Source organism: Antedon bifida, chromosome 2 (assembly GCF_963402885.1).
Source record: "Antedon bifida chromosome 2, ecAntBifi1.1, whole genome shotgun sequence".
Lineage (NCBI taxonomy): Eukaryota > Metazoa > Echinodermata > Crinoidea > Comatulida > Antedonidae > Antedon > Antedon bifida.
In genome coordinates, this window is record NC_136227.1 from 24,714,801 (window position 1) to 24,739,860 (window position 25,060).

The 25,060-nt window shown below is 32.8% G+C and overlaps 4 protein-coding genes across 4 annotated transcripts; all 4 read right to left on the minus strand.

The window, feature by feature from the left end:
* Positions 1-110: 110 nt before the first annotated feature.
* Positions 111-1,562, minus strand: LOC144835538 (nectin-3-like). Its single transcript, XM_078690618.1, has one exon. It carries the CDS (start codon positions 1,560-1,562, stop codon positions 111-113), a length of 1,452 nt encoding a protein of 483 aa, XP_078546744.1.
* Positions 1,563-1,798: 236 nt separating this feature from the next.
* On the minus strand, positions 1,799-3,564 carry LOC144836044 (kin of IRRE-like protein 1). The gene has a single exon (XM_078691217.1). It carries the CDS (start codon positions 3,249-3,251, stop codon positions 1,800-1,802), a length of 1,452 nt encoding a protein of 483 aa, XP_078547343.1. The 5' UTR covers positions 3,252-3,564; the 3' UTR covers position 1,799.
* On the minus strand, positions 3,481-4,971 carry LOC144835539 (irregular chiasm C-roughest protein-like). The gene has a single exon (XM_078690619.1). The coding sequence runs from the start codon at positions 4,969-4,971 to the stop codon at positions 3,481-3,483; it is 1,491 nt and encodes a 496-aa protein (XP_078546745.1).
* A 158-nt stretch (positions 4,972-5,129) lies between these two features.
* Positions 5,130-8,325, minus strand: LOC144835541 (limbic system-associated membrane protein-like). Its single transcript, XM_078690620.1, has 2 exons — positions 7,014-8,325; positions 5,130-5,340 (listed from the first exon to the last, which is right to left on the minus strand). Exons 1-2 carry the CDS (start codon positions 8,323-8,325, stop codon positions 5,162-5,164), a joined length of 1,491 nt encoding a protein of 496 aa, XP_078546746.1. The 3' UTR covers positions 5,130-5,161.
* Positions 8,326-25,060: the final 16,735 nt, after the last annotated feature.

The window sequence follows — 25,060 nt, forward strand, 5'->3', positions numbered from 1 at the left end:
TTATTAATGTTAAAGTAAAATTGCTGGATACATTCTGAGAGTAGTGTTACGTGTGTCATCTCACATTTACGAGGAAGACTGCATTTGTGTTATTAGTTCTAAAACAACCATTACAACGACGCTGCTGGGTACATCCGTTGTGTATAGTACACCTGTCGTGGCTGTGGCATAACTTGTGTATTATACGTGACATCATATTCACATTCACCAGGAACTTGAACTCCTACTGTCCTCATCCATGGAGCTGCTAAGCCTAACTGTGGTAGCATAGGATCTATGTGGTCTCTTGGTTCAAAGTATACATCAGGTATTGACACAGGTCTTCCTCTACTGATGGTGTCACTAGGTTGTCTCCGTGTATATCTCATGTAACCAACGGGTATCAATGCCAACCCTAGAATCACTATTATACATACCACTGCAATTATAACAACCAGAGATATTGAAATATCTGTATTATTACTGTTGTTCTTTGTTGGTGATTTAGTAAGCAATATTTGTTGATTGCTGTTTGCATCTTTATTTTGTTTGATTGGTGTATCATATTTAGAGTGTGTTGTGTCTTTGACACTATTTCCATTAGCAATATGTATGGACTCTTTAGTTTTTACTTTTATTATTAATTTACTAGATCCACTTCCAATGGAATTAGTAACTTTACATATGACACTTGTCCCATTAAAACTACGTACTGTATTTTTAATTCTCAAAATTATTTCATTTTCCAATAAATACAAAGTTTCATCAATTGCTGGGTCAAAACTCCATTCAAATGTAGTTTCTTGTGGATTTGCATCACTATAACAAAGAAATATCGCTTCATTTCCAAGAATGATGTCACGTGTTTGTTCAATACGAACAACAGGAGCATACAGAACATTGATAGGTCCAATAGAACAATTCCTTTTGATAGATGGATTTGCTGATGTTGTTAATTCACATGTAAATATTTCTCTATTGTTTGATTGTTTTGCAATAAATGAATAAGATACTTTATAATTACCACTAGATGTGTCTTCGGTTATTCCTGTCAAAATATCAATATCATTTTGTTTCCATTTCAAAAGAGCAAGAGGAGATGTTGTTTCAGATATACATGAAAGAAGCACGCGTTGTCCAACGATATAACTCCTTTTTGTGTTTTGGCAACTTGGGTAAGGTTCTTGTGGTATTTCTAAAACTGTTAAATTAGCTGTCCTAGATTTACTTACAATGTTCTCACTGCTATCATATATACCGCATGCGTACTGTCCTTTATCTTTACGCTGAATATTGTTTATTTTCAAATTGTATTTTCCAAAATCTGAATCATAATCTATAGTGTACCGATCCATATATTGGTCCAGAACCATGACGTCATTATTACTTATCGTACGTCCATTATGTAACCAAGAAACGTATTCGTTGGTGTCGAGCGTTTCAACAATACAGTTAAAATATACACGTTCACCTTCTCCACGACTGTCATCAGATGGTTGACTTACAAATCCAGAAAATAAAATCGCTTCATGAAAAAATAATGTGAGAACAAACAAAACAGTACAATATAATTTTGAAAACATATTTGCAAGAATATAATGTTAACGTATGTTTAAATCTTTAAACGATTTTCCAAATGATTGTCTTCCTTACATCGGAAAGCATAGTTCGGTTGTTTATTTCAGCGACATATTTAGTTTGTAAACATCTAAAACCACTATCATTTAATATTCAACCGTGAACATTACTATTTTTGCAAGATGTCTTGATGAGTTTGTTATTGTGTTACAGGTTTCTGTATAATGCTAGTTATTGAGTATTCAGAGTGGAGCTGCAGGATACATCCGTTGTGTATAGTACACCTGTCGTAATTGTGGCATCACTTGTGTATTATACGTTACATCATATTCACATTCACCAGGAACTTGAACTCCTACTGTCCTCATCCATGGAGCTGATAAGCCTAACTGTGGTAGCATAGGATCTATGTGATCTCTAGGTTCAAAGTATACATCAGGTATTGACACAGGCCTTCCTCTACTGATGGTGTCACTGGGTTGTCTTCGTGTATATTTCATGTAACCAACAGGTATCATAGCCAAGCCTAGAATTACTATAATGCATACCAATGCAATTATGACAACCAACGAAATTGAAATATCATCAGTACTGTTGTTGTTTGGCGAGTTAGTCTGCAATAATTGCTGATTGTTGTTTAAATTTTGATTCTTCGATTTAGACTTATTTCTTTCATGAGGTTTTTCGGACGTGTCGGTTTCTTTTCCATTGTTTGTTTTATCTACATTATTAATAGTTTCTTCCGTTTTAATTTTCAATATCAATTTACTAGATCCACTTCCAATGGAATTAGTAACTGTACATATGACACTTGTCCCATTTAAACTACTTACTGTATTTTCAATCCTTAAAATTCTTTCACTTTCCAACAAATACAAATTTTCTTCAATGGGTGGATCAAAGCTCCATTCAAATGTAGTTTGCTGTGGATTTGCATCACTGTAACAAATAAAGATGCCTTCATTGCCCAAAATGACGTCACTTGTTTGTTGAATATGAACTATAGGAGGGTATACAATGTTGAAGGGCCCACTTGAACAATTCCGCCTAATCGATGGGTTAGCTGGTGTTGTCAATTCACATATAAATATTGCTCTATTATCAGACTTTCTTGCAGTAAATGAAAAAGATGTTTGATGATTTCCGTTCACCATTGCACTGACAACCTTTTCCTGAATAATGTCACCATATTTCACCCATGATAACGTTGCTGACGGCTTTGTTACTTCTGATATACAGACAAGTACAACAGTTTCTCCAACAATGTAAGTTTGTTTTTTCAGTGTACATATTGGATAATTTAGTCCTGGAGTTTGCAGTACGGTAAAGTTTGCTGTTTTTGATTGTTTTACTATAATCTCATTTTTATCATAAACAGCACAAGTGTATTGTCCTTCATCGCTTCGATGGATGTCATATATTTGCAAATTGTATTTTTTAAATACAGGATCAAAGTCTATTGAGTAGCGATTAGTAAGCATTTTATTAGTTATTATATCATTTTTGCTTATCTTCTGAGCATTATACAACCAGGAAACGTATTCACCACCATCAAGATTCTGTACAATACAACTAAAAAATGTCAGCTCACCTTCAGCTACGCTCTCGTCTGACGGCTGTTTTAAGAATCCAGTGAATGAAGATGCTTCATACAAAAATGGAATAACAATCAACATATAGCTTCGAAACTTCATTTTAAGGATAATAAAGCTTAAATAAAAGTGTTCATAACAACTGTTAATTCAAAGAAATAGTTTGTTAAAACTCATGGATGGACTGATATCTTCGTGTCTACATTGTATCTGTCATATTGATTCAGTTTTCTACTTATGATCTAATTTCCATTTTTCCGTAACATGGAACAACTGGTTTAATTATATGTTACCAGTTTAAATAAATACTTCAAATTGACGATTAGACTAGTTACAGTGACACTGTTGGATACATACGCTGTGAATAATAAACATGTCGTGATTGTGGCATCACTTGTGTATTATACGTTACATCATATTCGCATTCACCGGGAACTTGAACTCCTACTGTCCTCATCCATGGAACTGCTAAGACTAACTGTGGTAGCATAGGATCTATGTGATCTCTAGGTTCAAAGTATACATCAGGTATTGACACAGGTCTTCCTCTACTGATGGTGTCACTAGGTTGTCTTCGTGTGTATCTCATGTAACCAACAGGTACCAATGCCAATCCTAGAATTACTATAATACATACCACTGCAATGGTTATAACTAATGATATTGATACATCGGTGCTGTTTTCCTTGTCTTGGGATCTTGTCTGTATTGTATCTTGATTACTATTTTGATTCTTTGATTTTTCTTTATTTCCTATCATCGCACCGTCGTCCTCAGTACCTTCTGTTTTAAACCCATTTGTATCTTTGTTTGATCCGCCTTTTCCATTTACCTTGTTGGTATTAACGTTACTATCAAATGAGGTTTTTCTTTTTATATTGATGTTTAATTTACTATAGCTACTTCCAACAGAATTTTTTACTTCGCAGGTAACAATTGTATCATTTAAACTGATTACTACATTTCTAAATCTCAGAATGAATTCATTTTCTAAGAAATACATGTTTTCGTTGATAGGTGGGTCAAAACTCCATCTAAAAGTATTTTCTTGTGGATTTGCATCGCTATAACAAATAAAGATGGCTTCATCGCCAAGAACGACGTCACTTGTCTGTTGAATACGAACAGCAGGAGGATATAAAACGTTGATAGGTCCAACAGAACAATTCCTTCTTATAGACGGGTCTGCTGATGTTGTTAATTCACATATAAATATAGCTCTGTTGTCGGATTGTTTTGCAATAACTGAATAAGACACTTTGTATGTATTTTTTGATATTTCTTCTTCCAATGGTGATACAATATTGATATCGTCACGCTTCCAAATTAAACTAGGCAGAGGATAGGTCTTTTCTGATGAACATACAACAACAATGTTTTGGTTAAGTGTGTAACTTGTTTTTATATTTGAGCATAATGGGTAATATTTCTCAGGAATTTCAAGTACTGTAAAGTTAGAAGCTTTACTCTTTGCCACTATGTCGCCAGAATCATTATAAACTGCGCATGCGTATATTCCTACATCTTGCCTCTGTATATTTTTAATTTGCAAATTGTAAGTGCTAAATACTGGATCAAAGTATATTGAATAACGATCTAATAAACTTGTATCAGTAATTAAATGATTTCTACTTATTTTCTGACCACTATGAAGCCATGAAACATATTCACCTTCACCAAGATTTGTCACCATACAATTAAAATACGTAAATTTTCCTTCGGCTCGGCTTTCATCCTCTGGCTGTTTCATAAATTCAGGAAACGAAAACGTTTTGTTGAGCAGTGACAATGCAATAAACCAAAACGTTGGATATAATATCATCTCAAATACAGCTTTTCTTGTTTGTATTATCTTGATTCACAACATATATTTTCCAAAATGAATCCGAAACAATTTCATTGTGTTACCGTTTCTGTAGATTTAGTTTGATTGGTGTATTTAAACTATTATTCATATGTGCCATTTCAAATATTAAATTGTGTTACTGGTTTTAGAAAAATTGGAAAAATCATTACAAAGATGATGGCGGGTACATTCTTTGTGAGTAGTAAACTTGTCGTAAATGTGGCATTACTTGTGTATTATACGTTACGTCATATTCACATTCACCGGGAACTTGAACTCCTACTGTCCTCATCCATGGAGCTGCTAAGCCTAACTGTGGTAGCATAGGATCTATGTGATCTCTAGGTTCAAAGTATACATCAGGTATTGACACATGTCTTCCTCTACCTATGATGTCACTAGGTTGTCTCCGTGTGTATCTCATGTAACCAACAGGTATCAATGCCAACCCTAGAATTACTATAATACATACCACTGCAATGGTTATAACTAATGATATTGATACATCGGTGCTGTTTTCCTTGTCTTGGGATCTTGTCTGTATTGTATCTTGGTTACTGTTTTGATTCTTTGATTTTTCTTTGTTTCCTATCTTCGCAGTGTCGTCCTCTGTACCTTGTCTTTTAATACCGTTTGTATCTTTGTTTGACCCGCCTTTTCCATTTCCCTTGTTGGTATTAACATTACTACCCAATGAGGTTTTTCTTTTTATATGGATGTTTAATTTGCTATAGCTACTTCCAACAGCATTTGTTACTTCACAGATAACAATTGTATCATTTAAATTAATTACTACATTTCTAATTCTCAAAATGAATTCATTTTCTAAGAAATACATGTTTTCGTCGATAGGTGGGTCAAAACTCCACTTAAAAGTATTTTCTTGTGGATTTGCATCGCTATAACAAATAAAGATGGCTTCATCGCCAAGAACGATATCACTTGTCTGTTGAATACGAACAACAGGAGGATATACAACGTTGATAGGTCCAACAGAACAATTCCTTCTTATAGATGGGTTTGCTGATGTTGTTAATTCACATATAAATATAGCTCTGTTGTCGGATTGTTTTGCAATAACTGAATAGGACACTTTGTATGTATCTCGTGATGTTTCTTTCTCCAATTGTGATACAATATTGATATCGTCACGCTTCCAAATCAAACTAGGCAGAGGATAGGTCTTTTCTGATGAACATACAACAACAATGTTTTGGTTAAGTGTATAACTTGTTTTTATATTAGAGCATAATGGGTAATATTTCTCAGGAATTTGAAGTACTGTAAAGTTCGAAGCTTTAGTCTCTGCAACCATATTGTCAGAATCATCATAAACTGCGCATGCGTATATTCCTACATCTCGCCTCTGTATGTTCTTAATTCGCAAATTATAAGTGCTAAATACGTCATCAAACTCTATTGAATAACGATCAAATATACTTGTATCAGTAATTATATCTTTTCTACTTATTTTCCGACCATTATGCAGCCATGAAACATATTCACCTTCACCAAGATTTTTCACCATACAATTAAAATACGTAAGTTCTCCTTCGGCTCGGCTTTCATCCTCTGGCTGTTTTATAAATTCCGGAAACGAAAACGTTTTGTTGAGCAGTAACAATGCAATAAACCAAAACGTTGGATATAATATCATCTCAAATACAGCTTTTCTTTTGTGTAATATCTTGATTCACAACGTATATTTTCCAGAATGAAACCGAAACAATTTCATTGTGTTACAGTTTCTGCAGATTTAGTATGATTGGTGTATTTAAAATATTATTCATATGTGCCATTTCAAATATTAAATTGTGTTACTGGTTTTAGTAAAAATCATTATAAAGATGATGGTGGGTACATTCTTTGTGAGTAGTAAACTTGTCGTAACTGTGGCATAACTTGTGTATTATACGTTACGTCATATTCACATTCACCGGGAACTTGAACTCCTACTGTCCTCATCCATGGAGCTGCTAAGCCTAACTGTGGTAGCATAGGATCTATATGGTCTCTAGGTTCAAAGTATACATCAGGTATTGATACAGGTCTTCCTCTACTTATGGTGTCACTAGGTTGTCTTCGTGTGTATCTCATGTAACCAACAGGTATCAATGCCAACCCTAGAATTACTATAATACATACCACTGCAATGGTTATAACTAATGATATTGATACATTGGTGCTGTTTTCCTTGTCTTGGGATCTTGTCTGTATTGTATCTTGATTACTATTTTGATTCTTTGATTTTTCTTTGTTTCCTATCGTCGTACTGTCGTCCTCTGTACCTTCTGTTTTAAAACCATTTGTATCTTTGTTTGATCCGCCTTTTCCATTTCCCTTGTTGGTATTAACGTTACTATTCAATGAGGTTTTTCTTTTTATATGGATGTTTAATTTACTATAGCTACTTCCAACAGAATTTTTTACTTCGCAGGTAACAATTGTATCATTTAAACTGATTACTACATTTCTAATTCTCAGAATGAATTCATTTTCTAAAAAATACATGTTTTCGTCGATAGGTGGGTCAAAACTCCATTTAAAAGTATTTTCTTGTGGATTTGCATCGCTATAACAAATAAAGATGGCTTCGTCACCAAGAACGATATCACTTGTCTGTTGAATACGAACAACAGGAGGATATAAAACGTTGATAGGTCCAACAGAACAATTCCTTCTTATAGATGGGTTTGCTGATGTTGTTAATTCACATATAAATATAGCTCTGTTGTCGGATTGTTTTGCAATAATTGAATAGGACACTTTGTATGTATCTCGTGATGTTTCTTTCTCCAATTGTGATACAATATTGATATCGTCACGCTTCCAAATTAAACTAGGCAGAGGATATGTCTTTTCTGATGAACATACAACAACAATGTTTTGGTTAAGTGTATAACTTGTTTTTATATTTGAGCATAATGGGTAATATTTCTCAGGAATTTCAAGTACTGTGAAATTAGAAGCTTTACTATTTGCCACTATGTCGCCAGAGCCATCATACACTGCGCATGTGTATATTCCTACATCTCGCCTCTGTATATTCTTAATTCGCAAATTGTAAGTGCTAAATACTGGATCGAAATCTATTGAATAACGATCAAATACACTAGTATCAGTAATTATATCATTTCTACTTATTTTTCGACCACTATGCAGCCATGAAACATATTCACCCTCACCAAGATTTTTCACCATACAATTAAAATACGTAAGTTCTCCTTCGGCTCGGCTTTCATCCTCTGGCTGTTTTATAAATTCAGGAAACGAAAACGTTTTGTTTAGTAGTAACAATGCAATAAACAAAACCGTTGGATGTAATATCATCTCAAATACAGCTTTTCTTTTGTGTAATATCTTGATTCACAACGTATATTTTCCAGAATGAAAGCGAAACAATTTCATTGTGTTACAGTTTCTGCAGATTTAGTATGATTGGTGTATTTAAACTATTATTCATATTGTGTGCCATTTCAAATATTAAATTATGTTACTAGTTTTGTAAAAAAATTGGAAAAAGCATTACAGAGATGATGGCGGGTACATTCTTTGTGAGTAGTAAACTTGTCGTAACTGTGGCATAACTTGTGTATTATACGTTACGTCATATTCACATTCACCGGGAACTTGAACTCCTACTGTCCTCATCCATGGAGCTGCTAAGCCTAACTGTGGTAGCATAGGATCTATGTGATCTCTAGGTTCAAAGTATACATCAGGTATTGACACAGGCCTTCCTCTACTGATAGTGTCGCTGGGTTGTCTACGTGCATATCTCATGTAACCAACAGGTATCAATGCCAACCCTAGAATTACTATAATACATACCACTGCAATGGTTATAACTAATGATATTGATACATCGGTGCTGTTTTCCTTGTCTTGAGATCTTGTCTGTATTGTATCTTGATTACTATTTTGATTCTTTGATTTTTCTTTATTTCCTATCGCACTGTCGTCCTCTGTACCTTCTGTTTTAAACCCATTTGTATTTTTCTTTGATCCACCTTTTCCATTTCCCTCGTTATCATTAACGTTACTATCCAATGAGGTTTTTCTTTTTATATTGATGTTTAATTTGCTATAGCTCCTTCCAACAGAATTTTCTACTTCGCAGGTAACAATTGTATCATTTAAACTGATTACTACATTTCTAATTCTCAGAATGAATTCATTTTCTAAGAAATACATGTTTTCGTCGATAGGTGGTTCAAAACTCCATCTAAAGGTATTTTCTTGTGGATTTGCATCGCTATAACAAATAAAGATGGCTTCGTCGCCAAGAACGATATCACTTGTCTGTTGAATACGAACAACAGGAGGATATAAAACGTTGATAGGTCCAACAGAACAATTCCTTCTTATAGATGGGTTTGCTGATGTTGTTAATTCACATATAAATATAGCTCTGTTGTCGGATTGTTTTGCAATAATTGAATAGGAGACTTTGTATGTATCTCGTGCTGATTCTTCCTCCAATGGTGATACGATATTGATATCGTCACGCTTCCAAATTAAACTAGGCAGAGGATATGTCTTTTCTGATGAACATACAACAACAATGTTTTGGTTAAGTGTATAACTTGTTTTTATATTAGAGCATAATGGGTAATATTTCTCAGGAATTTCAAGTACTGTGAAATTAGAAGCTTTACTCTTTGCCACTATGTCCCCAGAATCATCATAAACTGCGCATGCGTATATTCCTACATCTCGCCTCTGTATATTCTTAATTTGCAAATTGTAAGTGCTAAATACTGGATCAAAGTATATTGAATAACGATCTAATACACTAGTATCAGTAATTACATCATTTCTACTTATTTTCCGACCACTATGCAGCCATGAAACATATTCACCTTCACCAAGATTTTTTACCATACAATTAAAATACGTATGTTCTCCTTCGGCTCGGCTTTCATCCTCTGGCTGTTTTTTAAATTCAGGAAACGAAAACGTTTTGTTGAGCAGCAGTAACAGTGCAACAAACAAAAATGTTGGATATAATATCATCTCAAATACAGCTTTTCTTGTGTGTAATATGTTGATTCACAACCTATATTTTCCCGAATGAATCCGAAACAATTTCATTAAGTTACAGTTTCTGCAGATTTAGTATAATTGGTGTATTTAAACTATTATTCATATGTGCCATTTCAAATATTAAATTGTGTTACTGGTTTTAGAAAAATTGGAAAAATCATTACAGAGATGATTGCGGGTACATTCTTTGTGAGTAGTACACCTGTCGTAACTGTGGCATAACTTGTGTACTATACGTTACATCATATTCACATTCACCGGGAACTTGAACTCCTACAGTCCTCATCCATGGAGCTGCTAAGCCTAACTGTGGTAGCATAGGATCTATATGATCTCTAGGTTCAAAGTATACATCAGGTATTGACACAGGTCTTCCTCTACCTATGGTGTCACTAGGTTGTCTTTGTGTGTATCTCATGTAACCAACAGGTATCAATGCCAACCCTAGAATCACTATAATACATACCACTGCAATGGTTATAACTAATGATATTGATACATCGGTGCTGTTTTCCTCGTCTTGAGATCTTGTCTGTATTGTATCTTGATTACTATTTTGATTCTTTGATTTTTCTTTGTTTCCTATCGCACTGTCGTCCTCTGTATCTTCTGTTTTAAACCCATTTGTATTTTTCTTTGATCCACCTTTTCCATTTCCCTCGTTATTATTAACGTTACTATCCAATGAGGTTTTTATTTTTATATTGATGTTTAATTTGCTATAGCTCCTTCCAACAGAATTTTCTACTTCGCATGTAACAATTGTATCATTTAAACTGATTACTACATTTCTAATTCTTAGAATGAATTCATTTTCTAAGAAATACATGTTTTTGTTGATAAGTGGGTCAAAACTCCATCTAAAAGTATTTTCTTGTGGATTTGCATCGCTATAACAAATAAAGATGGCTTCATCGCCTAGAACGATATCACTTGTCTGTTGAATACGAACAGCAGGAGGATATAAAACGTTGATAGGTCCAACAGAACAATTCCTTCTTATAGATGGGTTTGCTGATGTTGTTAATTCACATATAAATATAGCTCTGTTGTCGGATTGTTTTGCAATAACTGAATAAGACACTTTGTATGTATCTCGTGATGTTTCTTTTTCCAATTGTGATACAATATTGATATCGTCTCGCTTCCAAATCAAACTAGGCAGAGGATAGGTCTTTTCTGATGAACATACAACAACAATATTTTGGTTAAGTGTATAACTTGTTTTTATGTTAGAGCATAATGGGTAATATTTCTCAGGAATTTCAAGTACTGTGAAATTAGAAGCTTTACTCTTTGCCACTATGTCCCCAGAATCATCATAAACTGCGCATGCGTATATTCCTACATCTCGCCTCTGTATATTCTTAATTTGCAAATTGTAAGTGCTAAATACTGGATCAAAGTATATTGAATAACGATCTAATACACTAGTATCAGTAATTACATCATTTCTACTTATTTTCCGACCACTATGCAGCCATGAAACATATTCACCTTCACCAAGATTTGTCACCATGCAAATAAAAAAAGTAAGTTCTCCTTCGGCTCGGCTTTCATCTTCTGGCTGTTTTATAAATTCAGGAAACGAAAACGTTTTGTTGAGCAGTAACAATGCAATAAACAAAATTGTTGGATGTAATATCATCTCAAATACAGCTTTTCTTTTTTGTAAAATCTTGATTCACAACATAAATTTTCCAGAATGAATCCGAAACAATTTGATTGTATTACATTTTCTGCAAATTTAGTATGATTGGTGTATTTAAACTATTATTCATATGTGCCATTTCAAATATTAAATTGTGTTACTGGTTTTAGAAAAATTGGAAAAATCATTATAGAGATGATGGTGGGTACATTCTTTGTGAGTAGTAAACTTGTCGTAACTGTGGCATTACTTGTGTATTATACGTTACATCATATTCACATTCACCGGGAACTTGAACTCCTACTGTCCTCATCCATGGAGCTGGTAATCCTAACTGTGGTAGCATAGGATCTATGTGATCTCTAGGTTCAAAGTATACATCAGGTATTGACACAGGTCTTCCTCTACTTATGGTGTCACTAGGTTGTCTTCGTGTGTATCTCATGTAACCAACAGGTATCAATGCCAACCCTAGAATTACTATAATACATACCACTGCAATGGTTATAACTAATGATATTGATACATCGGTGCTGTTTTCCTTGTCTTGGGATCTTGTCTGTATTGTATCTTGATTACTATTTTGATTCTTTGATTTTTCTTTATTTCCTATCATCGCACCGTCGTCCTCTGTACGTTCTGTTTTAAACCCATTTGTATCTTTGTTTGATCCGCCTTTTCTATTTCCATTGTTGGTATTAACGTTACTATCAAATGAGGTTTTTCTTTTTATATTGATGTTTAATTTGCTATAGCTCCTTCCAACAGAATTTTCTACTTCGCATGTAACAATTGTATCATTTAAATTGATTACTACATTTCTAATTCTCAAAATGAATTCATTTTCTAAGAAATACATGTTTTCGTCGATAGGTGGGTCAAAACTCCATCTAAAAGTATTTTCTTGTGGATTTGCATCGCTATAACAAATAAAGATGGCTTCGTCGCCAAGAACGATATCACTTGTCTGTTGAATACGAACAACAGGAGGATATAAAACGTTGATAGGTCCAACAGAACAATTCCTTCTTATAGATGGGTTTGCTGCTGTTGTTAATTCACATAGAAATATAGCTCTGTTGTCGGATTGTTTTGCAATAACTGAATAGGACACTTTGTATGTATCTCGTGATGTTTCTTTCTCCAATTGTGATACAATATTGATATCGTCACGCTTCCAAATCAAACTAGGCAGAGGATATGTCTTTTCTGATGAACATACAACAACAATGTTTTGGTTAAGTGTATAACTAGTTTTTATATTAGAACATAATGGGTAATATTTCTCAGGAATTTGAAGTACTGTGAAGTTAGAAGATTTAGTCTCTGCAACCATATTGTCAGAATCATCATAAACTGCGCATGCGTATATTCCTACATCTCGCCTCTGTATATTCTTAATTCGCAAATTATAAGTGCTAAATACGTCATCAAACTCTATTGAATAACGATCAAACACACTGGTATCAGTAATTATATCTTTTCTACTTATTTTCCGACCATTATGCAACCATGAAACATATTCACCTTCACCAAGATTTGTCACCATACAAATAAAAAACGTATGTTCTCCTTCGGCTCGGCTTTCATCCTCTGGCTGTTTTTTAAATTCAGGAAACGAAAACGTTTTGTTGAGCAGTAACAGTGCAATAAACAAAAATGTGGGATGTAATATCATCTCAAATACAGCTTTTCTTTTGTGATTCACAACGTATATTTTCCAAAATTAATCCGAAACAATTTCATTTAGTTACAGTTTCTGCAGATTTAGTATGATTGGTGTATTTAAACAGTATTCATATGTGCCATTTCAAATATTAAATTGTGTTACTGGTTTTAGAAAAATTTGAAAAATCATTACAAAGATGATGGCGGGTACATTCTTTGTGAGTAGTAAACTTGTCGTAACTGTGGCATAACTTGTGTATTATACGTTACATCATATTCACATTCACCGGGAACTTGAACTCCTACTGTCCTCATCCATGGAGCTGATAAGCCTAACTGTGGTAGCATAGGATCTATGTGATCTCTAGGTTCAAAGTATACATCAGGTATTGACACAGGTCTTCCTCTACTGATGGTGTCACTAGGTTGTCTTTGTGTGTATCTCATGTAACCAACAGGTATCATTGCTAGGCCAATAATAACCAATATACATACAACAGCTATTACAACAATAAGTGATAGATTAAAGCTATTTTCCATTTCTATCTCTTCAATATTCTGCGTCTTATGCATTTTTTCATTTTCTTCAACTTTATCATTGTTTTTGTTTTGAATGTCCTTGTTAATGACACTTTCTAAATCACCAACCTTAGTTGATTGTTCATTTGAAAAGATGATATTGTAACTTTTACTTCCAATTCCTACTTCATTTTTCACTTCACAAAATAACTGTGTACCATTAAGGTCTACCGTTAACACTAAAATTCTAAATATTATATCATTTTCTATTTCATATTGGTCTCGTCTTACTTGAGGTTCAGTTCTCCATATATATGTCACTTTATCAGGATTGGCGTCACTGTAGCAAATATATATTGCTTCGCGGCCAATTTTATAAACACCTGTGTGCTCGATACGAACTTGAGGAACGTAGCGAATATTTAATGGCCCGATACTGCAGTTATTCCTAAAGGTAGGATCAATTGTGGAAGTAAGTTCACATGTAAGCATTCCACGATTTGAAATTCTATCAGCTTTAAACGAATAGGATATTTTCATTATTTTTTGGTCAAACACATTTTGGTACAGATTAGGTGATATTCTGATACCGTTTTGGATCCAATTTAAAACAGATGGTGGTTGTGTTATTTCCGAAGAACAAGCTAGGGTTACAATGCTTCCTGGTACGTAGAATTGTTCTACAGTAGAGCAAATTGGATACAATTTTTGTGGAATTTGGTTAACAGTTAAATTAGCTGGTTGAGATTGCGCAACAACTTTTCTACTTTTCATATTGTAAATTGTGCAAGTATACTGGCCAGCATCTTCTCTTTGCACATCTGTTATTTTAAGGTTAAAACTGCCATAGTCTTTATCAACGTGTATAGAATATCTATTTTGAAGTCTACTTTGAACAATCATATCTTGGTTACTGACTTCATTGTCACTGTGCATCCATGATACGTAATCGTCTTGAGACAAATCATCAACAACGCAAAAGAAATATGCTTTTCCGCCTTCCGTTACTGTATCATGATCCGGGTCCTTCGATATTGAACTTGCTGACAGCGTCACATCCATGAACGTACAAATGCACACTAATGTATAAATATCGTAAAACATTATTTTACTGAATATATACCACACACATCTGTTTGTTTGATATTCCTCTACGTATTAGTGTCACTTTCCGTCAGTTTCTTAAGCCTATACTAGAACACAACTCCATAATTACGAACAAACAAGAGATTATTTTGCATTTGACAACAAATAATGTATACGAATTTGTTACCTAATTAATATTAATGAGCGTCTGCCATGAAAGTTTAAACTTTCGTTTCTGTTTTTTTTTTTTTAAATTAAATATTAATTCCTAGTAACAATTAAATATATTTTACTACAAGAACGGACGAAGCGCATCAGTATGTATGTATATATCATCTTCTTAACATTACCGGGCATTTGTTTGTAAAAAAAAAGGCCAAAACTATAAATAAGATACAAAAATTGAACCATACGGGAGAATACACAATTCAGAAGAGTTTCAATTGTCAATTAAATACTATAGGCCTATTTATAGTTATGCTTACAATCAAGCTGATTCAAAGGAAGGACTTCGCGTAAGTGTAAATCTCCAAAATGATTTAAAATTGGATATACAGGTCACACAATTGATCTCTAAGAGCAAGCGAAGATTAGGCCTACATTATATAAAATAACAATATCCAATTGACCATCGTTTGGTCGTCCGATCATTGCGTATGTCACACCGGTAGCCTACCGGTGTGACATACGCAAAAGCGGGACAGTTGGAATCTACGAGTAGGGCACAGAAGAATGACAAAAAAACAAGAAGCAATTCTAATTATTGGTATAGAATATTTTATGATTATCTAACAGTGCACTGTTAAATCATTAATAAACATTAAACGACTGAAGATAGATGAAATAATGTGTGCTTATAATTTTAAATAAAAGTTGTCATCCGTTAGGAAATGAAAGAAGATAAATATCGAAATAAATTATCTACCAGTGTCTTACCAGCCTTTTTAAATTAATCTAACATATATAATTGGCCTATGTTCCTCGGTTCGTATTAAGCAAACGTAAAGCACAACGTTTTGTCCCTTAATATTGATATATTTATATATGTTATCTATTATAATAATACTGTGCTATTTCTTGACTTTTTTAAAGTTAATTTTATAGCTCTACTTTTATACTTAAACAATTGCCGCAAGTGCACTGCGAGTGTGATTTGAACAACGAATAATATGGCATTATACGATGGCACAATTTGTTACACATTTTTATACAGTACCGCGATACCAAAATTAATAGATTTACTACTGTATAAAGTAATATCAAACAATAATAATCAATTATTGATTATTCAGATATTAAAATATCAGTTTACTTTATTAATTGAAACATTTATCGAAGCCAATCCATCATTAAAATGATGATTAAAGATATCAGTTACGTAATGTGAAAATCTAAACAAGAGGAATATCGAATTGTACATAATTACATGGTAGTACATAGGCATTACAATGCGTTTTTTGGCTTATTTGAGTGCAGATGTTAAATTTAATTTTGAATTGGCCAGAGTGCGCCACCAATGAGAACACGTCATTCAATACATTGAATATTCATTACGCTGTGAATTGATTGACGTAGTTGACGTTAGGGTGTGTAATCATCGATTTCAATCCCATGATCCTCTAGCGACTGCGACGATTGTATCAGGAATTAATCAACGAAATGGAAATAACTGAACAAAAGACTATTTCGTGAAGAATATTTGCGTCTGATTATAACAATAAACTGGCATAATTAGTAGGGAATTTTCATATTGTGCTTTCTGTACACAATGTCCTTTAATCAATTCACAACCGTCTGTGGCTACTTTTTAATGCAGTAGCACGTACTTTTTAAATACGTTACAACAATATCAACTCTTTTTCGTTGTAAAATGAATAAAGATATAATGTAAACAAACAAAAATGAGTTTAAATTTATAATTATAAGAACTTACTTAGTGATTTATAGGCCTAATAAGTTGTGTCATTTTTTACAATATTTTCTTGTGATGGTAGTGGTAGTGGGTTACTATGAAAGATTTGGATTTTTTTTATAGATTAGCTTTCGGATGGGTTACTAATAATAGTAATGTGTTACAGTACTATTAAAAGTATTACTGTATTTAATTATTGCATAATTTATATTTTAAACATATTATATTTTATAACAAGATGCGTTATAACTTAGGACAACTCTTAAATAATAATATTAATGTTTTTTTATATATAATAAATTAATAATAAGTATAATATTTTAAATTTTAATGTAAATGCACCTCTCACATGTATATGAATATATTCGAGTGCATAGGGACAAACATAGGAAGACTCAATGAAATAATAACGACATATGGAATAATAATTTTAGTAAAATAATAATATAAACAAACAATTAGCCAATGTTAATGTTTTTTTTTAAATATAAAATATCAAGTTTAGGCCTATATTATGTATGCAATCTATCATCATATTTAGCGAGTCAAATGACTGAGTGGTTAAGGCATATGCACCGTTTATCGTACCTAAAGAGCCAACAATATGAGCATTGTCTTCTTGTCAGAGACTATACACTGTAGTCGTGGGCACGTTAAAGAAATCAGGTCATCATTCGAGACGAGTAGGGGGTTACCCCGGTGTACTGGGTTCGCTAAAATATCCCCTGTTTCCGGGGGCGATATTTCTTTTCGTACATAGGTTGAGGACCCCTCATGAAACGTTACAAAAAACAAGAATATGAATTAGTGATAGCCATAAGGTGTGACGTAAGCAATTGAGCTAACTACAATTCGCTAATGCAAACGCAGAGTGGATTAGACTATGGACATTCAAATTCCATGATCAACATCTTTTTACTTTATAGTGAGAGAGAGATTATTTAGAGGGTTAGGTTTAGTTATATTTAGAAAGTAGTATCGTTCACATAAGGGGTCCCCAACTTATGCACGAAAAAAAAAATCGCTTCCTGGGGTTATCATCTATCTTAAAGGACAGTGATTAAGTTACTTTTAGTAATCTATGCCCATGTGCTTAAAGACATAACGTAAATAAAAAGAATATATTTCCCCTCTTTCGTTTTTGGCCGTCTCCCTTTGTCAGCTGAAGCGTCCCACGTTAATACTAACTGGTTGTTATACATCTTGGTGGTATTTGTAACGTTTTTAAAGTGGTTTGAACTACCATCTAATAACATTTTATTGATGTTTTCAATGTTGATATAATGTAAATAATCAAAAGGTTATTTATTATACTAATAAAGGCTAACAAAAAATAAACTCAAACATTAAACGAATTTATTTTATAGGCCTATATGTTTATAAAAATGAAAATGACCAGGCCGAATAGTATCTGGGCCGAATCGTCCCGCCACCGTATGTGCATGGAAGGAATGATATAGGCCTACATACAATATCATTTTTGTTTGTTTTTTATATGTAAAATTTAAAGTGAAAATCTAAAGAATGCCTAGACTTTTCTGTTGTTTTTATGCTACAACGGTTTTCTTAAATCTTGTTTTTCACGAATCGAAGGCGTCAACTTAAACGCAGTGAGCATTCATTATGTCCTTTCCTTTCTTCGACGAATTTTCAAACAATTTCTGTTTTTTCAGCATGGCTTATGACGTCGTTCATGATTCCAAATGCGAATTGAAAGGTTTAGTAGACACACTATAGAATATAGATGAGAGCTTGACTATCTCTATGAGAATTAGTAATATAAGGTATATTGGTATAAACTGGACTGTATATAAACATGGAAAATGTAAGATTTTTTTTCAAAAATAATTCTTACAAACATTAAATAGTTGTGAAAAAAAAAGAAGAAAACCATTTATCGGCGCTTTGTTCTCTTCATTCATGCGCTGTAAAACGTCCAACTCCTGTTTTTTTTTGGATACTCTCAATCCAAATACGTTTGTACTTTGTTGTGCTTTTCATGATCTTATTATATAAGTGTATGACCGGCATTGTTATCAGATTTTGAGATCCGACGCTCTCGGCTGCAGACTGGCGAATGTTGCGCGTTCGACCTCAGTGTTCGGCATCAGAAATAGATCTACTCCAATCCAAGTCCGAATGCCACTGTTCTACATGCCTTATTATAATTTAACAAACGTTTCATTCAGATATGTAACAATTATAAAAACACGTCACAGGTCGGCTGTGGTGAAGAAATGCACATCCTCTCTGACAGTCAAAGTCATATGGCGCCGCATATTTGCTTATAATTTTTCTAAAAACAATAAAATAAAATTCAAAATGGCATTTGATAACGGAAATAAATACACTGCAGTCACATATGGTGTCAATTAACAGTCAACATACAAAAAGCACTTTAAATTGTTTTTATACTATGATTTTGATTAAGTAATGGAATCGTTACAGAATTAGATCTATCGCGATCGATTGTTGGTATCGTTAATTGATGTCTCGCCTAGCTAATATGGTCTATAAGCCCATGATATTCCACTGTTAAACAAGGCAGTAGAATAGTAGGCTCTGAACAAATTCAACCTGAAGTTTTATATAAGGAATTAGTAATTAAAAAATTGAAAATTGTTTTGAAAGACCACGATCACCCTCTTCACTATAAATTTAACAAAGAAAAATTAAAACAAATAGATATGGCAATTCATTCGTCCCTGCTGCAATATGGTTTTATAATGAATGACATGCGCTAGTTTTATTTATTAGTATAGTATTTTAATCGACATTTTAGGATTTTATATTTATATTTTGTATGGCTTTTACATCTTAATTTTATATTTGTATGTACTGTATTTTGAAAAGGCCAACAGAGTTTCCCCACAGAGATAATAAAGTTTTAATTGAATTGAGTTGAATTGAATTGTTAACATAATTAACAGCAAGTGTGTTATTCCATTTTTGTAAATTAATTATATTTTATATATTGTGCTTGTTCCGTACCTTTGTGTGTCTAGTAATAGTACGTCAAAACACAAATTTCCCATTTTTATTTTTATGATTATTGGACAATATTTTTTTTTTAATTTGAATTGAATTTGAAGTGTTTTATAAAACAGATGATTAATCGTTTGTATTCGTTGAATATTTCTTGTATTTTTAGATGTTAGAATGTTATTGGATCATTATTAGATATTCATATTCTAGTCTACCGCCCTCCTTTTTACGTCATACGAATACGGTACTCTACCAACAGTGCTAATAATACAGAACTAAACAAAACACATATTAAATATCAAAATATGTGTGTTTCAAATCTCATTTTCTTTTACACATACCATGAAAGCCCCAGTGGTCTAATGGTTAGGACAGCTGCATATCAAGCAGACGGTCCGAGTTTGAGTCTCGGTTGGGGCGACTGTTTCTCATTCTCTCAGATTTCCTCATATTTATCGTTTCAAATTAATTAAATTTCAGTATGTCACCGGGCGGTTTAGAATTAATGTTCTTTGCATGATGTGTTTATATATAAAAAAGTATCTCTTCGAAGATCCCGCTTCGTGAATAAAAATACTGAATAGATGAGGGCGTATCAATTTGATCTCTGGTGTGCGTGCGTACTAGTGCTGTTCCGCCGGCGTAATTTTTTTTTCCAGGACGAACGTGGGCAGAATTCATGAATAATTCATGAATAATTATGACATAATAGGGAACATTATAGAGGGCGCTATATAACCATGCAGAGCAGAGCCATATATTGAGAGAGTTACGACTTCGAATGGATTAGAAGCCATGTTTGTGTCCAACTATTCCTATGTAGCGTATGGAGTTGAGTCTTTTGTTTTGAAAATGTATAACGTTCAAAAGGCTTTAATTATCGAATTTAATATCAAAACAATCAATTTGATTAAAGGTTTTTGTTAAAATAATAAAAAAATTATAAAGTTACTGCGAACATGATGACACAATATATATATGTTACCAAATTAATACCATTAATAAAATTAATTACTAAAATAAAAACGGAATATAAGCGTTATTTCATAAACAAAAAAATCTAAAAATAATGCATGAACTATGAAAACGCTATACAAAACAGAGCCATATATATAAAGAGTTACGACATTGAAAATTAGAAGCCATTTTTGTGTCAAAGAATTCGCACGCTGAGGGCGCGCGCGTCTCTTTTGTATAGCGTTTTCTTATAGTTCATGCATTATTTTTAGATTTTTTTGTCTATGAAATAACGCTTATATTCCGTTTTTATTTTAGTAATTAATTTTATTAATGGTATTAATTTGGTAACATATATATATTGTGTCTATAATAACAAAAGAATAAATGCTAGGGCCTACATGCAAGTCAGGATACATCAAAGCATGAACCAATACAAAAAACACACAAATTCACCCCTCTTTTTATACAGTATATGGCTCTCTGTGTGTTTTTGACACAAACTTTCAGAGACTCGTTCATCATTTCATTTGTAATAATTTGCCTTTATTATTTTAATATTGTTCATACCCTATTCAATATCTTAACAAATATATCCACGACACTTTATTATTTTATTTAGTTATCAAAGCATGCATTATGAATTGAAAATATTACATAATTGTTATTAATAGGACGTAGTTATGGGATGTTTCGTTCCAAAATCAATCAATCGAACTTTATAATGTATTAGCGCACGCGCGCGCAATATTCTTTGCCGCAAGTACTTCTGTACGCTGTGCACATCGATATTTCACCGTAAAATGTGAAATTACATTTTTTTAAATATAAAAAAAAGTTGAAAGTATTTTCTTGCTCCTATACTTTACATGCAATAACGGAGACAAGTTTGACACAAATTGATCTGCATATCACGTGACTATAATCCAATGTCGTAACTCTTTATATATATGGCTCTGATACAAAAGAGACGCGCGCGCCCTCAGCGTGCGAATTCTTTGACACAAAAATGGCTTCTAATTTTCAATGTCGTAACTCTTTATATAATATGGCTCTGATGCCAAGAGATTAAATAATTAGTGTAAACAGCGTTTGCCAACCGAAATGTTTGGTCTAGTGGTAAAGGCTTTAACCTATTACACTGGAGTCCTCGGTTAGAGGTCTTTCATGAACATGTTTTTTTTAATAGTTGAGAGAGATTATTTAGAGGGTTAGGTTTAGTATATTTAGGAAGTAGATCAGCTATCTTGCAATTCTTTATAATAGAAAATAATTAAAGTAATGAATTATTCATGAATTCTGCCCACGTTCGTCCTGGGAAAAAAAAATACGCGTTCCGCCGTACCACGCCGATAATGTTAAAGAGTCGCTATCCAATCGAGTTTGAACAATACCATGAAAGCTCTAGTGGTCTAATGGTTAATACAGCAGCATATCAAGCAGACGGTCCGAGTTCGAGTCTCGGTTGGGGCAACTTGTTCTCATTCTCACAGATTTCCTCATCTTTATCGTTTCAAATTAATTAATTAAATTTCAGTATATATATATATCACCGGGCGGTTTAGAATTAATGTTCTTTGCCTTATGTGTTTATATATATATATATATATATATATATAATATGTCATTGAATCATTATGTGATATTCATATATTCTCGTCTACCGCCGTCCCTTTTTACAGCTTACGAACTACGGTCACCAACAGTGATAATATTAAAGAATTACAACAACAACAACAACAAAAAAACATATGAAATATCCAAATAGTCGTGTTTTAAATCTCGTTTTCTTCTACACAGAGGCACATTTTTATTATACATGTTTTTTCTCTACAAATTATAATATACAGAAGTGACAGAATGTTATTGGACCATTATTTGATATTCATATATTCTTGTCTACCGCCCTCCCTTACGTCATATGAACTACCGTACTATTATTATACCAACAGTGCTAATAATACAGAAACAAAAACATAAACAACATATAACCAGTTTTTGGAAAAGCAACTGTATTACGAAGGTTTAATCTAACTACAAAGATTGACTACAGTTTGTGCGTGTATCGACCTTTATTTTAGGATTTTATTCAGGTTTTATAATGTTACAAGGTACAGTATCACTGAATCTATGTTCTAAACAAATATGAATGAATAAAGCGAAGGCCCATAGAAAACTAAACTATATAGATTATCATTCTGTCTATTTTAGAATTTCTAGCCCAGTCTAATGGTTTTTACTCTAAGGATTTCACGGCAATAACGTTATTTTAGATTTCTAAATTAATGCTATTAGATCATTATTTGATATTCATATATTCTTGTCTACCGCCCCCTTTTTTGTAATATCAACTACGGTACTAATAATAATAGAGAACCGTGAAGCAAAACGTAGGATATATCCGAAATAGGCATGTTTTAATTATCGTTTTCTTCTAAACACGCTAATTTTTTATTATATATTTTTTGAAAGTATCTACACAAACAATGTAGTTAGGTATCACATCTTTTGCATGTACTGTATACCCAACCTGTGTGTGTATTTTTTTTGTGGGGGGTGGGGTATGCACGATATTCGATGAAGATCTGATGTTTGTGTTTTCAAAGGCTACATGAGACATTTAATTCAAATTGAAAATATACCATATTATTATATAAGTACCAGTCAATACAGTTTATTATGTAAATTTTGAATGTTTACCTATGGTTTTTTTTCTTTTTTTCTAGCGCAGTTCTAATGTTTTTACTGTGTCGCAAGGATTGTAGATTGTAGACCCTAGAAATGGTGTATGCAATTAAAATGGTCTTCAGTAGTCAACCAGGTCAGTTAAGCTTGTGTGAGTTTCATTGATAGATGTGAAGGGTGAAAATATCATACAAAAATATTCATTTGATATAAGGTAATACACAATCACATCTTGTTTCTACAAAAGAAACATATTTCGGTTATTATTATTATTATTATTTCATCATCTTTGTAATTAAAGTCGTACTGTTTCTTTCCTTTGTGATCTGGTTTATGAACTAATTTGTCCCTGTTTCCTCTTTCAAAAATAGAATTGCTATAGAAAGTTTTCCCGTGGGTAGATGATTAGGTAGTTATCAGTTCTCTGTAGTGCTGTGAAGAGGTATCTTAATTACGATAATTTCTCTCTATACATCACAGGAATTACGGTGTATCTTCTCATGAGAATACATGTGCTTTTCATGCGCCTTATAAAGACGGGTTAGAACTTCTGGTATATATGCAATGGTACGTGGTAAATCATGATTTGCTTTCTTAACAATAGTAAGGTACAATGGCATTATACAACGTAGTTATGCATTTATGTTGATGTGTCCTCTGGATTGACCTCATGTTGGCATATATGAATCTGTTTCTCAATTACATATATTTGCATCATCATTCTGTATCATAATCATACGATACCGTAAGCATGTTTTAATACATGTATCTAATTTAATATATTTGCATTCAGTCAATATTCTACGAGTTAATAATTAACGTAGGCCTAATACGTATTCCTTGCCTTTGTATTATCAACTCAATTATACATAAACCAATGTTTAATTATTAAAACAAAATAGATATATCTACTGTATTACGACTGTTTTTTTATATTTGACAGAAATATGAAATATTTAAAAAACTGAATTGTAAAACTAAGCGGTGTATTGAGCAATTTATCTCAATGCTATGATCAATCCATTTTCTGGGTTATACAAACAAACCGGTTGTTTCTTTTACATAATTGTGACTCCAATAAATAAAGTATTATGGAGATTAGTGTAGGCCTTAATGTACGTGTATCAGTAATCTTGAGCTACAATCCACATCTTAAAGATTCTTTAGCAATAACAACCGAAATATGTCTTCTTTTCCGCTGGAGTATACGAACCAGAATAAACGAGTTCTACATACAATGTTTGTAATTATCTGTTCGGTAGTAAAGAGAAAACATTAAAGGGTAGAGATTCGTGGTTTCTATTTTTTTTAAATCATTTGAACAGCATCGGTGATACTCCAGTTAGTCTTCTTTAGTTGTAAAGAAGAACGAGCGTTCGTGAAACAATACTTTTTAAGTGGTGCATGTCTTTCTTGCAATGTTATAAGATAGGATATTCGCAAAAATGACTCTACTTTTTGTAAATTTAGAAATGTTTGTATGTGTATGAAGAATGAAGATTAATAAAACAAAAAAAATGAATATGCCATTTTGTAGTTAAAGTTAATCACAAAAA

Excerpts from the sequence above, each read along its gene's own strand:
- LOC144835538 (XM_078690618.1), bottom strand. The coding sequence starts at position 1,562 with ATGTTTTCAAAATTATATTGTACTGTTTTGTTTGTTCTCACATTATTT.
- LOC144836044 (XM_078691217.1), bottom strand. The coding sequence starts at position 3,251 with ATGAAGTTTCGAAGCTATATGTTGATTGTTATTCCATTTTTGTATGAA.
- LOC144835539 (XM_078690619.1), bottom strand. The coding sequence starts at position 4,971 with ATGATATTATATCCAACGTTTTGGTTTATTGCATTGTCACTGCTCAAC.
- LOC144835541 (XM_078690620.1), bottom strand. The coding sequence starts at position 8,325 with ATGATATTACATCCAACGGTTTTGTTTATTGCATTGTTACTACTAAAC. Across the intron at positions 5,341-7,013 it reads ACCTGATGTATACTTTGAAC|CTAGAGATCACATAGATCCT; the intron begins CTAGAGACCATA and ends TATACTTTGAAC.